Source organism: Stegodyphus dumicola, chromosome 9, assembly GCF_044657685.1.
Source record: "Stegodyphus dumicola isolate Sdum_Otavi_A_Nest chromosome 9, ASM4465768v1".
NCBI classification, from domain to species: domain Eukaryota; kingdom Metazoa; phylum Arthropoda; class Arachnida; order Araneae; family Eresidae; genus Stegodyphus; species Stegodyphus dumicola.
Window position 1 is genome coordinate 140,103,617 of NC_140776.1, and position 18,995 is coordinate 140,122,611.

At 29.3% G+C, this 18,995-nt stretch overlaps 1 protein-coding gene across 1 annotated transcript in view; it reads left to right on the forward strand.

Annotated features, from left to right (window-relative positions):
* The window catches only part of MCU (mitochondrial calcium uniporter), a 757,559-nt gene extending 739,051 nt beyond the window's left edge, over positions 1 to 18,508 (forward strand). The window contains exon 8 of the mRNA XM_085824151.1: positions 4,347 to 18,508. Coding sequence (XP_085680277.1) covers positions 4,347 to 4,535 — 189 coding nt within the window. The 3' untranslated portion in view covers positions 4,536 to 18,508. The remainder of the gene's footprint in view (positions 1 to 4,346) is intronic.
* The last annotated feature ends 487 nt before the right edge of the window (positions 18,509 to 18,995 follow it).

Sequence of the window (18,995 nt, forward strand, 5' to 3'; positions counted from 1 at the left end):
TTATTTTATACTATCTACACGCTGGCGCGGCCGCTTGCCTAAATAGTTATAAAAAATGTATATAATAATTTTAATGAGTCTCGTTAGTGTCATTTCTTTGTATTAAACTAGTATGAATGCATAAAAATACTTAATGATTTTAATAATAAATCAAAAGTATTGCTTTTCTGATTAGTTTGCATCTATTGCAAGAAATAGAAATTATACATTGACCTGTAGTGAATACTGTAACTCATTGTATACTTTCTTTCATATTGTAAGGTATTTCTCCCGTCTTCTTAGCATGCCTTCGTGCTATAGAGGTCAGCACACTCGGCACGTATCGAGAAGTACGAGATTCGAGTCCCGGCGAAGACATTTTCCATGTCTCCAGTTTCAACAAAAATACCTAATGCCTTTACAGTGGCGCCCAAACTAAAAAAAAGGTGATAGATGATGATTCTTTACCACCAGTATTTGGCAACTGGGTCCCCTAATCTCCAGTCGCCCTTTAAAAGGGGGAGTATATAATTTATTTCTGTCGCATTTTTAGCATGCTTTCGTGGTGTAGTGGTCAGCACACTCGGCCCGTATTCAATAGGTCCGTGGTTCGTGTCCCGGCGAGGGCATTGCTTATATTTCATCTCTCTTGCTTCAAAATAACCAAATGGCTCTACAATTTTAATTAGGTTCCGAAAAGGCCTGGAATGAACGAAAGCATTTTAGCATTTTGTGTATTACCGTTTCACAATTAAATACAGAATATGAAGTATGAATCAGCTGTTTTCTTTATTTAAACTTTCTTAGCTACATATATATTATTTTTGGTATGCTATTCTACTCTTAGTATATATTGGCAGACCTCATATTAGTTCAAATGATTGTTACCACGACAGGTGCTATTAGTTTGTAAATTCACTTTTGTTCTTATTCCTTTTTGTGTCCGATTTACTTTTCAAGTAGTTGCCGTGTTATCGTGATGTATTATTTTTTTTAAAACTAAATAATGAAGAATCTCTGTATATGTGTGTATTTATGTATGTATGTTCCTCGCATTGTGGAAAGTCGACGGCATATTAGAGCCACCCAATTCTTAATACACCTAGCTCTCCACTCAAACATGGGCACCTGAAAGCCCGAATTTTTAATATCGAATTTAGTTTTAATTCATTTCATATTTTGGGTAAATATAACAAATTTTTGTTTATCAAACTCGGCGATTTGAAAGCGAAAAATGGCAACACTGTAAAAAAAAAAAAAAAAAAAAAAAAAAAAAAAAACATCTTTATCTCCAGGGCGCTAGGCTCTTGCTGTTCTACAAAATATAAGATATTTATCTTCCAAGTTTAATTGATAAATCAGGCTATTTGATATCTATGTGTGGCTACTTCCTCATATAGAATACTTACTTTTCCACGCACCAAGGTGTTGCCATTCAATAAAGCGTTAAGATATTTCACTTTCAGATTTAATAAAATAGCAAACCAAATAACTGGAAAGCAATAAACGCCGTTCTTAAAAATATTTGTTCTACGTTTTAATTTGATTGATTTAATGAAAATACATTTAAATCAAGAGATGTTTAATTACAAGTATTAAATATTTTTTATGAAATGATATTATTTGGATTCGTTAAAACCATAATGTACATTTTTCTTTTTTTACAATAATTCTTTTAGGCGGCTGAACACTCGAACAGTTAGTTTCCAATGAATTATGTGCCATTCGGAAAATATAAAATATTAATCTTTCAACTTTTAACAAGCTCGGCTGTATAAAAGCAATGTGTTCCCGCGGCCCAAAATAAAATATTTTTATCTTCCACGCACTAGCGTTTTGCCGTTGAGTAAAACTTAAGATATATTTCCGGAAAGCTGGTGAATAATAAAAAAAGCGATTTCAAAGCAATAAACAAAGTTCTTAAGAATATTTTTTCTACTTTTTTATGTGATTGATCTAAATAAAGATGTATCAAATCATGATATGTCTATTTAGAAATATTCATTTTTGTGTGTTTTTCTTTTATGATAATTATTTTAGGCGGCTGGCCACATGAGCGGTTACTTTTTAAAGAAAAAGCGAATTTAAAAATAGTATGGTACTCTATCGAAAATTCTAAAGATATGCTTCTTTTAAATATTTTTCGACAAAATATGAGATTTCAAATTAAGATTTAACCCTTGAAAGTCTTCACAACCATTAGAAAATTATATAATTTTTGACTAAGAATCCTGTTGAATAGTCAGCCTTTGGAAGTGGAGAAACACCCAAAGTATCTGGGCTACATACTGGATCCTGAGATTTTGGGTAATAGACACTTCTAATATCTTGCTTTGAGAGCTAGGAAACTCATTAATATTCTTAAGCACATCTCTGGCCATGATTAGCGTGCCGATGCTAGTACCATAAGAAACACCTATGTTTCCTTTATGTGACCGATTTTGAAGTATGACTTCCCCATCTTCTGTTGTGCCTCTAATTCAAACCTACAGAATCTTGAACTTGTACGGCTTAGTACTTCAAGGATTATTACAGGCCTTCGCAATTCGTGCCCGAAGATATTGTACTTTATGAAGCCAATCTGCAGTCTTAGGAGAAATGCATGTTTAGTGAAGTACTACAATAAGCTCTCCGATTTTGGCCTCCAGAATCGTGCCTCGAAATTTCTAGGGTCATGGAGCAATAACCAGAAACTCAAACATGGCAGTCTCTTTGCATAGGTTGTTTCTAACTACCTTATCGCCAGTTCTATAGAACATCACAGCTTATCTCAGATTATTGACCCATCTGAAAGTCTCGATGGGGTATACTTTCATGTTAGCCTTTCTGTTAGCAAACTGATGGAATCGCCATGATACTTGAAACAGTTAGCTCTTGAAATAATAAATAATGTCCCTATGGACGCTGTTCACATGTATACGGACAGCAGTAAACTTGTTGATGACAGTTCTGGCAGTGGCATTTATATTAGATTTCGGGATCAAGAAATAAGAATTCAAAGAAATCCAGACTTCTGCTCGGTATTTCGAAGCGAGCTTATTGCAGTTGAGGGTCTGGACTTCATCATGTGGCTTCCTCAGTTAAAAGATATCTGGATCTTTTCGAATAGTAGAAGTGCCGTTCATCACTTGGCTGATTGGCATAACGGGAGGGATAGTACACGTGCAGACATCCTCAGGAAACTTAAACAACTTTTCCTGTCTCATCGGATGTACTTTCAGTGAATTCCGTCACATGTCGACGTTGCTGGAAATGAAATTGCGGACGGCTTGACTAGAGCTGGTGCTAGCGAGACCACAACGTTTACCGCTTCTCTTACTTATAGGGAGCTATTTTCTAAATGTAAGGCAAAGAATAAGGCCGTTTGGATGGTCCCACCAGTGCATCCATGGTATCAGAGTAAGTGCCCTGGTGGCTTCTTGGTTCAGAGCAGCAATAGACGAGATCAAACTGCACTTACTAGATTCCTTAGTGGTCATCTCTTATCAGTGACTTTTGTCGGTGGTAATAAACATTTCGAGATATGCACTAAGTGTTATTCCACACAGGCTTCTCTTCAACAACAAATATTTTTTTTTTTTGATTTTGCTGTTGAACTGAATTTTATGTAGCGTAAGTGCGAAACACATAAAAAGTTAATATTAAAATGATAAAATTTTTTTTTCGCCGCTAGCCATCTTACTAAAAAAACCCGAATATTGATATGATATAATGGGAAAAGACTGAAGAAAATGTAAAAATGCTAACACTTAATGTACGCAACACACTCCAAAGTCGTCTCAGAACTGTCAAACTAAGAACTGATATTGATACTGATTATAAAGTTGCTTATGTGGCCTCAGAAGGAGCCTTGAACTGGATAAGAAAATTAAATCAGACTTTGATGAGCTGGCAGGTAAAACTCTAGGAACGATCGAGAAAATTGAGGTAAAAGTGGGAAGACCATTGACTTCTTTACTGCATGTAATCCAATCTAATAGAAAGTCACGAGAGACAAAAGTTACGCCACGCAAGAAAAGTTATTCAACTACAATACCAATTACAGTTATACGGCAGCCGGACCAAGTGGTCTTCAAGTTTGGTAACAAAAATTATTTGCCAAAACCATTGCCAGCTTGGCGATATCTCGCCGATTTAGCGAGATAGCTGTTTAACTCAATGTTAAATAAAAGCGTCATAACCTTCAGACTTTTCATGTTACATTATACAAAAGATACTATAATTTCATTAAAATTAACAAAATATAAAAAATCCGCAACAGATGATTGTAATGTTATTACAAAAGGAGTGATTTCTTAAATATCACGTGTCTATTGTTTTATTGATGGTACATATAATTCTTATATTTATCCGTTTTATTTATACAGGAATACATTTTACCGGATGTGTTCGACCGCCAAACTCTTTTTGGTTTCCATAAACAAGCACAGAAAATGGGTCTGGATGTGAAGCGTTATAACAAACTCAAGGACAACGTAGCTCAGATTGAAGAGGACTTGCGCAGGCTGAGAGATCCTCTCCAGCTCCATTTGCCTATCAAGGAAATCCGAAGATAACCGTCATCTCCCTTTTAGTGACCTGTGCAAGAAAAAAAAAATGAAAATATTTATCAACAGTGCCGAGGAATTCTCCAACAGCTCATTTCATTCGTTTTTTATTAATCTTTTTCACATCCCAGTTTCCGTTTCTATACACAAATTTAAAAGAATTCTTAAAAATTTATTTAGTGAAATTTATTGATTATTTTTCAAATTAGTTAATGTTTACTAATCATTTCAACCAAACTTAAGATTTCGAATACGTTTTTTGCCATAAGGGAGCATAACTCTTATACGTGGTGCTCTGTCACTAGTTTGGTGTGCAGATAACGTGTCAAATATGCTAGTAATATTCATTACACATTTTTGTATGTAATGCTTAGTATAAAAATTTCACCAAACACCGCTTTCAAAGTATTTATCCAATGCTTTTAAAATAATTGCATATTCACTTTTTCCATATTTATGAATTAAACGGAAGTTAGTAATCTAATTTCTTGCATAAAACAAAATGAAATTAGTATATATAAAATGAAACTTTAAATTTTAAACATGATCTAGAAATAGAACATTTTAATTTATTCATTAATCATAACATATTGTCATAGCATAAATAAATCAAAATCACCAATTAAGTCACCAATTAAATTTTAATTTGCAGTTTCTTTTATAAAGTAAATCTCTGCTTGGCATTTATGTGTATATGTTTACTAAGTCTGCTCGTTCATATGCTTAGTTATAATACGGAGTTAAAAGGAATGTACAATAGTTCTATAAATGTATTTATATTAATACATATTATATTATAAATGTATTTATATTAATACATTTATAGAACAACATTAATACATTTATAGGAGTAATTCTATTCTAATAATGTTTGTCTCTTTTATTTGTAATAAGCTCCTGATTTCTCAGTTTTAGAATTTTAATCTATTCTTCTGGGTGTTAAATAATTTCTTCCTAAATTAGGAATTCTGCCAAGCTACAATACTTAAAAGTTTCCATGTTTGTAAAATACCCAGAATTTTAGTTTTGATTTAAAAGATTGCTGCAAAAGAAATAATTTCTTTTGATGGAATATTCAGAACTAGAATCTGTAGTTTTTGCTGAACATATATTTTTTTTTACTCAAAAGATTATTTCAGTTACTTGTGCTAAGAATAATTTTTGTACGTTGTTCTTGAGAGAAGAACACATTACGAGTGATGTCTTATAGCTGCATTTTAGTCAGTATTGTTGATGCAGAATCAAATTATTTTCTTCCATTCCCTAAACTTAACTATTTTTAAACTTGTTGCTGCTTTAATTTGATTCATTTTATATTTTTTAATCTTTTAGGCATCGTTGATTACTTTATTCATGTTCCTTTCAGTTTATGCTTTCCTTTATTATTTTATTCCTTTGATGCGTTATATTATTGCACATATTTGTTATTTCACATAGCAATTTACTTAATATTATCTGCTAGTTTCTATTAGAAAAGTATAACTATCATTATGTTTAATTATTGAAAAATAGATCTGGTCTTTTGTAATTTCATTATTTTTCACTTTATTTTATTCTATTTAATTCTTACTATTTTAAATTTAATTTATGAAAATAAATATTTTTGACCTAGTTCAGTATATTTTACATTGATCTGTGTATAAATTGTCTAGCATTTCTCTTTTTTACTAATCAAAGGTGCTACACAAGCGCACTTTTCTAGAATCTTTAAATTCTTATCTATGGCTGGGATGTGTGAGTGAGAAAACTTTCATACTCTACTTTAAAGTTGTTTTGGAGAAGCTCTCGGCAGCTGTGAAAGGCAAAAATTTCTTGAAAAAAGTGGAAAATGAACACTCTGAGTCTCTGGTTTATCACTCGAATGCAAATGATATAAATGGAAATTTAGAATGCAGTGAAGCCATCCATGGTTTTACCATACGTCTTGTGTTAATTTCCAAGCTTAGTTACACTTTGCTTTGAGTGGCATGTTTGGAAAAGAATTATTAGAAATTTCAGTTAGAATTTGTTTATATGCTTGCTTACTAATATTATGTTATATATGTTTTATTTACTAACATTTTATTGTTTGGGATATCCTTCAGATAAATCTACACTTCTAGTATGCAGTGTTTCTTTTAAATTTTATACCAAGGGAAATATTTATTTGTTTTAGTTAAAAAAATACTGCTTTTTAGGTAATTTAAAATGAAAGAATATTATGTATGCAGTACATTCTAGACACTCCTGTGTTTACAAAATTTGAGTTGAAATATCTTTTTAGCATAAATGCAGGAATACTGCATTATGCCTAATGAAAGAAAGGATAAACATGTTCTGTAGCACTTAGAAAATTTCTGTCTTTCTATAAGAAAACTGAAAATAGAAAATTGTTACTTAATCTTTGTACTTAACATGCATTATATTATAAAAATTATCTAAATATTCCTACTCCACAAAAATTAAAATTATGATATATACTTATTTTCAAACAGCTATCTTTGTCAATATGTCATCATTTGTTATCAGAAAATAATTTTTATGAGATACTTTCTTCTGCCATAAATCATAGCACATTCATATTTTGAGTTATTTCATTATCATAAGTGACTTAGCACTTTAATTATATCAAAACCCATTATAATAATTTATTTCTGAATTTATGATATGTCTAGTAATATATATTTCTTTTATATACTTTCAAACCCATGAAAAGAAATTGTTTTCAAAATATCAAAATTTTTTCATTTAAATGCAGTTTTAATGAAATTATTAAGCAAAAGGAAGAAATCCAATTTTTGTTACAAATCATAAATAAAACTTTTATAGAGTTATTCAAAAAAATATACAAAGGAATTAAGATAAAAATGTATTAAGAAAAGATTCATTTATGGAAATAGATTAAGGTTAAAATTATTTGCAAAAATGTGACTTGCAGTCCATTAAGGCATAATTTTTACCATTAATGAACTATTTAATTATGTAGTAAAAAGGGAATTTTTTTAATAATTCTCTTGATAAAATATTTAACAATATATGTTTATAACAGGTGATGTATAATTATGTAGTATGATATTTGACCAATCAGTTTCTGTAACATAGTTTTGAAAACAAGATATGAAAAATTGTGATATGAAAAGAATGAAGTTATGAGTTAAATATTTTCTTTCTATGTTACAAAATAGGCATCTAAAAACTATATTTAAATCTTATATTAAAATAGCAGAAACTTTCTATAATTAAGTTTCCGTATGTCTTCATAATCTAATTTTAAAAAAGATAAATTTAAATTTATTTATACGTTTTATGAAATCCAGTTAATGAACGTTATTTAATTGACCTTCATTAATTGGGTTTCATCATATTACTGTACTTTTCAAACTTTAAAATTATATGTGAATGTCAGCTTTAAGAAATATAATTTTTTTAAATTTATTACTATATTGAGCTTGTCTTTACTGATATGCATTCTCAGAACATTCAAAAGCAGGTTTAGCATTTTTAAATAATAACGTTTCAAATCTGATTGTTTCCTATCTTATAATCTATAATCTTGGATTGTAATCGACAAGCTTTTTAATAATTTATATTCTTTTTTTCTAGCACTGTTTTAACATTATATTCCTGTGTATTGTTCCAAGTTGTAATTCTTTTTGCACTTTTATTTCTGCTACTGCTTTAAAATTCTTAAAATCCCATTCATTTTTATTTTCAACTGAAGGATTTTAATTTATGTTCATTAACAAATTTATTAGTTTTATAAATATTCAATATTGATTTACTTATTTTTACTTTTTTTCAATAAAAATGCTGTGCTATTTTTTTTAGGGGGGGGGGTAAACTAAAACTTTCTATTTTTCTTAAGAACTCAGCTGCAAGAGTTTTGTTTCTTTTTGAACATTTATAAGAAAAAACATGTTTCTTTTTGGATATATATTATAAAAATTATCTGAATATTCTTACTCCACAAAAATTAAAATTATGATATATACTTATTTTCAAACAGCTATCTTTGTCAATATGTCATCATTTGTTAGCAGAAAATAATTTATATGAGATATTTTCTTCTGCCATAAATCATAACACATGATTAAATATGATAAGAATTTTAAATACAGTATTTTTAAAAGAAACTGTAAGACTATTTTTTCATCCATTTTCTACTAATTTCAATAATCTATTATATTCGTTGACAATTCAGTAATCTGCATGACCTGCTGTATTTAAATCCGCTATTAAATAAATTTAAATAATGCTTTTGAATATAAATATTAATAACAGCCTGTAAATAAGACATGTTTGGCTCTTATTTAAATACAGTTGACCTTAAAATATTTCTGTTCTTAAATAATTTATCTTAATACATTTAAATTTTCTGTAGTACTTAACTGTGTAAACTGTAATCATTATTATCCATCAGTGATTTCACAAATTTAGACTTTTGTTTAATATTGACACTTTTCTTCTAGAAATTTCCATTAATGTTATATATATTAATTTTTAAATATATCATTAGACTTGAAAGGTATATATTTAATATAAATAAAATATTCACTTAATGATGTTCTATTTATTAAGAATTGTTTTTATTTTGAAATTGTACATGTGCATTTCAAGGTCTGCATTCTATACATGAAATTTGTAATCATACAGCTTACTTCAGTTTTCTCTACAGTATTTAATTATAAAAAGTCTGTACAATATTTAATATTTGTTAAAATTTTTACAAGTAAATCAGTCATATTTTATTTTTGTATGATACAGCTAATTTCAGAATGACATGTCCTACAAACTTAATAACATAAACTTATAGTTATATGCTGTCTTAAATTATATGTATAAAAATTCAAAATCCATGACCAAAACTTAACTACAATTACTTTGCATACAAAAGTTCTTTAAATCTGATTGTTGCAATTTGGATTCTTGTTGCTCCTAAAATATTTTATGCTGACAGTTGAAGTTGATAGTGCATAGTTTAAAAAGAATTAGTATAGTTATAAAGAAGCCTTATTTTTTCTCGTGATAATGATGGTTGAAATGTTGACTGAAACTAGAATAGTATAGGTTTCTGTTTGTGGTGCTTGTTTGTTCATGTATAAATTAAGGAAATACAAAATAGCTTCAGAAATAGATGCTTAGTGTTTCTAGAATATTTTAAGTAAAACTGATTCTTGCAAGAATGTTTATGAAATTCATCTTTACAGATGGAAAATTAGTTTTATCATCAAATAATATAATTTAAAACATAAAATTATTCTGAAAAAGTGTTATATAGAGCTATTTGCTTCTTATTTAGGTTTTGCCCCCTTCGCTTTTCCACACACCCGCTAATAATAATCAAAGAATATAGCAGAATACAGGTTTTAGGCTTTCTTGTGTAATTTAGAATCCTTCATTATACTGCTTGGTAAACATACCTGCAATGTAAATAGGAAATCCAAATTAAATACAACGTTTATTAAAATATAAAAAATTAGATGAAAGTGTATGAAATTTTCAGTTAATTAAAACTAATATTAAAAATTATTTATTTTAAATAACACTGTTCATTATAACAAAATTTTATAATCTTAAATCCAGGAAAAAATAGATAATAATGAAAAAATATTTTATAGCTTCTTGCATATAATTTTGAAATAAATTCTTTGCGTATTACCTTGATTAATTAGCAGATTAATTTTAAATATGAAATTTTAGGTCTGTAAATTTTTCATTATCTTATGAACACTTAACTATCTGAATTTGATGAAAGCACTGCAGTCAAAGTTCTTACAGTTATATTTATTTTGCATCATTGCTGGTTTTTCTGAACCAAGAACTTTCAGCATTTAAATCCCGATGCTAAACTTATTTAACTTTGTTTAATTAACTCTTTATAACATTGTTGTTTGTAAGCATGAGTATTCAATATATGATTCAATATATGAAGTCCTTACCCATAAGAATTATATAATTCATATTATAGTGCAAGCTGCTGTAATATGTTATTTTAAAACAGGCATCTTTTGGTCAAGTCTTTACCCCTATAGCTTTTGTTGCAGCCATAGCAACATCAAGGCTCGAAGAGATTCAAAACCTGAATTCGCTTTTCCCATTTCACTTCTCTTAAGATGATTATTGTGTACAAATAAAGGAAGATTTGAATGAAGTCTGAACTGAAGTGGGGGAAAATTATTTTGGTTTTGAAGAATGTGGGTATATAAATATACATCTTGAAAAAAAAAAAAAAAAAAAGGAATTGCAAACTGTGACTACAAGATGCCTATTTTAAAGTGATAGATTAAGGAATAGGAATATTTTGATATTAATTTTTGTGCATTCAGGGCTGGCACTAGGTATTTTGCTGCCCAATACAATCTCTGCGATTAATAAATTCTGCTGGCTGATGCCCTCTTGAATCCTGAAACTTCTGTCACTTCTAAATTTTGCTGCCTAGTGCCTTGCCTAAATTTTAAAAATTTCACCTTCCCTAAATTTTGCTGCTCGGTGCTTTTTAAAATTCTAAAATTTTTGCAGTCTAGTGCTGGCATTGGCTTTGATGCGGCCTTGGGTACATATATTATTTCACTTCATCAAAAGTTATTTTAAGCAGAGCATTCTTATCATGCATACTCCGTTCAATGTATAGATTGACTTTACATTCATTAATTGATTTTCATTTTCAGTTTATTTGCAGAACAATTTTTAATTTTTGTAACTCCATGTAATAGTGTAAAATTAAAATTAAAATTTTCATTTCTACTGAATGTATGTCGCTTTCAAATAGTCATAAAGTCAAAAAATCTTAAATTGTCATCGAGTACCTATATTATTCCTTCTGTTGATATAAATATTTTATCTACGATGTTTTAAAGTTGGGATTAAATGAAAGTGAAATGGCTATATACAATCAGTGTAATCAGTCAGTTGAATGACATGGATTTCCTGTTAGAACTCGAATAAATAGCCTGTATTATATATATATATAATTAAACTTTATTTAAATGTATAGATGCTGCAAGCAAGAGTTGGAATTGCAATTTCTGTTTGAAAAGAGTTTCTATTTACTTATTATCTTGTATAACAAGTGTTTATACAATAATGAACCAAACCATCACTATTCTGAAACATCAGAATTTGGTTCTTAACATTGTTTGCAGTAATTCGTTTAATATCAAATAAGGAATCACTTCATTATAAATATATTTATGTATAATGTTTTAATATGGAAGAAGATTTCATGTTGTGAATCATTAAAAACTTCATGTGTTGTCTTATTTATTCTATTTTATGCATGTAGTTTGAATTTTCTTTGGAGTGTTATTTTTGGCAGAAAAAATCAAATTTTTCATTCGGCAATAAATTTTTCACAGAATCATGAAAAAAATTTTATTCTGTTTGCTTGATATACTCTAACATATAATTATATAATTGCATATCATTTAGTTTAATATTAATCGCTTGATATACTATAACATATAATTATATAATTGCATACCATTTAGTTTAATATTAACTGCTTGACTGCAGTAGTTTTATTTTCCGATTTGTCAAGTGATGTTAGCTTTTCTTTTGATCTTCTGTCATTTAATACTTATAGTATTTTGTTTCAGATTATATGACCAAAGCTGCAAAAGTTATGCATTTATCATTTGAATATAGCTTTATATAAAATTATTTATACTATAATACTCGTCTTATTTCACTCCTGTGGTGGGTACTTCATAAATACTGCACATGAAATATATATGCATGTAAACAAATGTCTATATATTATTTTTAAATTTGTTCCTGTATTATTGTGCAGAACACTGCTATGTTTTTGTGATCCACCTTAATAATTTTCTTAGCGCACAATGTGGTATTTATTCTGGTACATGCATTTAGTCAGTTTAGTACAGTCAAAAGTCTTTAATCCGGACTCGTCGGGACTTCGAAGATTCCGGATTATCGGTTTTTCCGGATTATAGATCATCAGTTTAAATCTGGTAAGATGGCATGCAGAAATTATAAAATTAAAAATATGAAACGTAATTTATGAAATAAAAAGCACATATGATCTAAAGGGTATCAAAATTTACAAAAAGAATAGCTTAATAATTTGTTTACTTTATTAAACATTTCTTTCAACGCGCGCATGCGTAAAGCTTGCATTACGCATAGTCGAAATTAGAAAATTGCAACCAGAAAACTATTTGATGTGTTTTCGTGATATTTATAATGACGAGGAATTTGATTTAAATCATATCAAGGACGGAGCACATCGACATGAAATAGTAAGTAATCGGAGATGATTAGTAAGGAATTATAAGCCGAATAAAATAAAAACATCTGCCCTGAAGATAAGGATAATGCTGACAGTTCAACTTCCAGTTCATTGTGCGCCGCGTCGTCCCCCCCCCCGCCGCGCAGAACAGCGTGAAATTGATAAACAGATTTCGGAATGGTTAGAGAAACAAAGCATATGCCTTTATCCATTTTTTGCGGCGATTCCACTTTTTGTTTGAAAATGCTTTCGCAGTCTTATGATACATTGCCAAAACGAAACATGCTTTCGCTTTGTAGATCCTTCGGCAGTTCTAGAATTGGAAATTCTTTTTGAAATAATCGAAAGTTCAAGCTTACTTTTATAAAATTGTTTTAACAGTCACAAAAAATAATAAGCCGGATCCAATTAGAAGATTATGGAACAACGCAATCTGCAACATTAACTGAAATAGATAATTAGATAATTTTAGCTTAGCTTATACCGTTCGTTATACATTAAAAGCGCATGCGTAAACGTATTATGCGATGTGCACACGCATATAGGTCTTACGCGCATACGTAAACGCCTATGCGCATGAGTGAACGCGTTATGCTTTGACGCATGCGCAGAAATTTTGTAGCTTTGATGTCCGGATTATAGATTATTCCGGATTATGGGTGTCCGGATTAAGGACTTTTGACTGTAAAAGGTATTTTCAAGCACTGAATTCTTACCAAGCACATGCTGTTTATTATGTGTATTGAGTGTCAGCTTTGTTACTTTGTTTCTGTTTTCAATTTGCTTGCAGAACATTTATTTTTTGTGACTGTATGCTACAGTGTAATGAAAAAGCAATTTGAATATTAACCTTACATGTATACTACTTGTTCTTGGCTTTTAAAAGTAATTCAAATTAAATGATATAAGAACTTTTATCATCACTAGATTACAAAAGGCATTCTAATAGCATATTTTTATCTGATTGAAGTATATGAGTGAACTTGTGTAAAAATTAAATTATATGTAAATATTATTCGTTGATTTTGTAATATTGAACAGATAACTTTATGTCGTACTAGAAATGTAAAAATATTCAAAGAAAGCCAATAATAATGCAAAATGTTATTTTATAGTGTATGTGTACATTGAAATACATATCAATTTAATGTTGAACATGTAATTTTGTGGCATCAGAATCATTGCTGTAAGAATATTCTTTGTATGTTGCATCTGAAGAGTTTCAGAATTACAAATGCAACGAGGCCTTTTGTATAGCATGTATTGTACAGAAAGTAATGTGAAGAATATTTGAGATTGATAGTGATAAACCAAACTTATGATAATAAAATATTGGAATGTTTGAGCTGCAAATTTTTAGGTATGTAGGCTAGGAGTATTAAAGCATCTCATTTAACAAAAGGTTAAGTCTAATCATCTCTAAGCCTTGTTAAATCTCTTTCGTAAGCATTTACAATCCTTATGAACAAACTAAATACATCTCTAAAAATTTACTCTAGTACTCATTTAGGAGATTTTCACATTCTAAATACTATAGGTCGGAGCTGCTGCTAAATGTATGCATGTGCTGTTAACTTTATTATTTTGTATGTATCACTAATTTTTCATAAAACGTATTGCCTTCATCTTGTTTTTCCATCAACGAATCTTTTGCTTAGAATAGGAAATTCCTAGAATTTTTCTTTAATCCAAATTTGAAAATGTTAAAAGCCTACTATAACTTTTATGTTTAAATTGTTTTTAAATTTTTTTTGGCTGCAATTCATATCCTGGGTTATATTTTAGAAAATCGTTTTCCGTTTTATGAATTAATCGCTAGTTTTTTTTTTAAATCATACTGAATAATTTAAGAAAATAGTTAGGAAATATAAATTGTACTAAGGTCATATTTTTACTCAAAACTTCCTCAGAAATGTTTTTTTCTCTACTATTAAAAGCGTTTTACAACTGAAATAGATGAAAAAGGACCTGATTTATATATTACTTCTGATTAATGTGCATATCTGAATTTAAGTTTTCATTTAAATTCTAAAATTGTGCTACGTTTTGTAGAATTTGAGTTGGAATTCGTACTTAGATATTGTATATTAACTTTTATTGTTATAAATGATAACATCTCAGTATTATTTTGACATTTTTGATTTACACTTTGCTTTATTTTTGCATTATAGTGTATTTATATTTCCTTGTTTATTGTGTAATTATGTGTTGATACATGTTTATATGACATATTTTATATGATCAGAAGAAGCATAAAAGAAAAAAAAAACGGGTTCAGTACAGTACTTCTGTTATTTAAGCTATCTTATAATGTATTTTGAAAGTAACGTATATCAGGGCTTTGGTAAAAAATAATTAAACCATTTATATCCAAAATAGGAGAAAAAGATACATTGCATGATTTTCAGTTAATTTTTTTTTTCTGATATCAAACAATATGATTCAACGTGATCCCTTAATAACTATAAAAAATAATTTAGTTTAAAATAAAAAAATTAAGCATATATACAAGATTCAGTAAATCCTTTGGTTTTTAATTCTTGTCTTTGTCTTTCTATTAAGAGTTCATATAAATGAATAATATATTTATGCAAAATAATTCATTTGCAAAAATTTTTAAAAAGGCAATGCAAATATATCTTAACATATATTAGATGTATAAATTTATTTATTATTTATTATTTATATAGATTTATAATTATATCTTTACGTATATTTTCTAATAAACAAATCGAAAGAATGGTCAGCTGAATGTATAAATTGTGTTGAGTTATGCTGAACTTTCTGTTTGGTTCAGCATGTTTATTGTCATTTTACTTGACGGCACAGATTAATGTATGTTATATAAACTTACGTCTATATTACATGATCGTTTTATAATAACTGTGCTATATAATAGTAAATTTTAAAGTAGAATCACTTATTATTTAGCACATTTTAAAGGTTTACATCAAAAATATTATTTATTGGTGACATGAACCTGTTTTCTTAAATGTTTTGTTTTAGTATATATTAAACCACTGCAAAACATGTTAATATGTGTCTACGTTATAAAAACAGATAACTCATTTTTTTCAATATTTAATATGTCATATGTACTTAATATCAGATTATATTTTTGATACTAAGAGCGTCTGAATAATTTATAGCTCGTCAGCTCTCTAAAACGGCATTTTTCGTCGAAACACTAAAAGCGTTGAATCACTTTTCGAATTGTTGCCACCAAATATTATCGCGCTGTATTTTATTTAAAATAATTAAATAATAGAGAATCTGCATGAATGTATGTGTGTTTGAGAAAACAAAGATACCTAGAGCCATCAGATTTTGAATAATGTAATATTCCACCCGAATAACGGCACCAAACAGCCCGAATTTTGAATTCATTTTATTATCTATTTCATATTTTGTAAAACTTTAACGAATTTTTGATTAACAAACTCAACGGTTTTAAAGCGAGCAGCGGAAATACTGTACGGAATAAAACATTTTTAATTCAAGCGCATGAAAATTCTAAAGATATGCTGGTTTTAAATATTTTTAACCCAAGTGCTCTCGAAACGTTTATGTGTATGTAAATGAAAAAAAGTTTCTTTTAGATTTTTTTCTTCTATTTTTCATTATATTTATTTATTTATTTTTATTTTATTTAACTTCTTTTTTTTATTTTGGATGAATAATCCGAATTTATTCCCACCAAATTTTAAATTCTACAAACGAAATCATTATCATTATATAATCAAATATACCAGAATTAACTCATTGACAGGGATATATGCATATAAAGATTTAATCTATTTGAGTGTCAAAATAAATCATTCTCAGCTAGAAAATGGACTGAAGTGAATGATTTAAATTTATAGGACTGTAGAACTGTAAAAAAAAAAAAAAAAAAAAAAAAAAACAGTATTATACAGCAATTCAATGAATTGTTTTGCGATCTAAAATATTATATCTGATGTTTATAGAAAAATGAAATACTCTTCTTTTTGATTAATTCAAAAATTATTATGAAATTTTAGGTAAATTTAAAACATGGGCATTATTGATTAAAGATTAATTCATTGGCTTCTTGGAGACACGAACAAGCCAGTTTATTATGGTAGGAAACGAACTAAAGCTTGGCAGACATTGATTGGATTTGTTGTTATCTAAAATTTGCTTTTATAATGGTGGTGTAGTGTGGTGTATTTAATTATGGCAAAGCACACTAGGGCTATCTAGCCTAAGGGGAGGGATGCCTTCATGGAGAACTTTCTAAGGGAAACTGGCTCGTATACACGTTACACATGGGGAAAATCACGAAAACGCCCATGCAGCCAGTCCGTTCGCGGGATTCGAACCTCGGACCGAACTACCAGTGTTCAGCGACTTTACCGCTAGGCCGCTGGTAGGCCTGCTTTTATAATGGACTAGCGTATTAAACACAGCGACAGCCTGTATGCAAAAAACAGCAACGATGGTTCAAAATGATTGTATACCTGAACACTTCTTAAACGATATGTAGCAGATCCACAATTTCCGTTCAAGGAATAAATCGGTCATACTGTTAAATCCTGGGTCAGTAGACGAACAATGTTATGTTTTAGCTTCTTTTACTGACGAAAGTCGGAGAAACGAAGACACAGCGAAAGTAGGAAAGAACTTGTTTTTGAGCAGACTAAATGTCGGTGACGTCATACAAGATCGAAACTTGTAGTAAATTAAATTTGGTTGAAACTGGAATGTGTGAAAATTCTTCACACACAATTAGTACCGTGTCGTTAGTCTCGAAAATCTCTGGCGCATCGATACTGGAATAAAAAGAGTATTGATTATTCGTAATTCTGTTAATAGTGTTAGTGCCAAGTTAAGTTTTCGAATTTATTGATGTTAATTTTAAATCGCGTCTCATTTTTAAGGGTATAGCTTTACTTCGTTTTCATTCTGTTTATTCTAATAATGATTTTCTTGTTTCATATAAAACTTTTAAGTGGATAAATCAGTTCTCGCAATGAGGATTTAGTTCGTCCTTAAGAAGAGCGTTTCATATTTTGGTTAAACATATCCGTATGTATTAGCCTGAAAGTTAGGTTAATAAATAGATTAGTAATTTAACATGAAAGTTAGGGGCATTTTCATATTAGAGGGCATGTTAAAAGAAACTGTCTTTTAATCACATTGCACATGAGGTCAAACTACAGAAGTATTTTGTAATTGCTTTGTTGAAATGCTAGAGTCAAATCAAGGATTATTTGCCACTATCCGAGCAACAGATATAGTATGCAACGAAAGGTATTTTATATGTTGTTTTCTCTAATGCAGCCCGGGCGTAGTTGTCGAGTATTAACATTCCATACGGACTTGGCAGAAACCATGTTAACTTCTCATCCTCATCCTCATCCTCACTACCTACCAGTTATGCTGTAATATATACTTCAATGGCGGATATAGCTCATCAGACCGCTCTTAGTATCAATTCAGGTGCATAAACTAGTATTATTGTACTATTGACGTTTATAACTGAAGCATTTGTGTCATATTTTGAGTACTAGTTTATGGCAGCAGCTCCGCATTAGAAAAGAGCGTATTTTTAGCTTTTGCATTTAAGAATTCGATCTGTACACACTTTTATATATCTAGCGCTTATTGTTAATCATCATCGAAGCAAGCCAGAAGAAAAGTTTTATCATAAACTTATATATATACATATTATATATATATACTATATAATCTGATTTGGACGAAGAGAAAAATAAAATATTTCTTGTTTTCGTTTTCTGATTATTATTTCATGCGGCATTTTTTATTTCTTTCCATTATAATTCTGATAATTTCACTATATTTGTAAATCATTACACATGCGATCTGTGAACATTTACATCTTGCTAATGGAGTTTTCCTCTCTTGCGAAATTGAGAAAATAAAGAATGTACGTTCACGGCATGTATTTTGGGCTAATAAAATGGTACACGCACAGCGCCCACAAAACTCCTTATCCTGCCCGTATTTTCGTTACCTTTATTGGTCATATATATCTATATATATTTCCAATTGCAAAAATGTTTCGAACGATGCAAATATTAAAGTTTTGCCATTTTGAAACTTAAAAAATTTAATTGTACAGAAGATACGAAATCTAACATCTATGTATCCCCCCCTGGTCCATATACTTATATTTTGGAAAATTTTATATTCATTATAAAAAAATAAAAGCAAAACGTTAAATGGCCGTAGATTGGGCGGAATATTTAATTTAAATA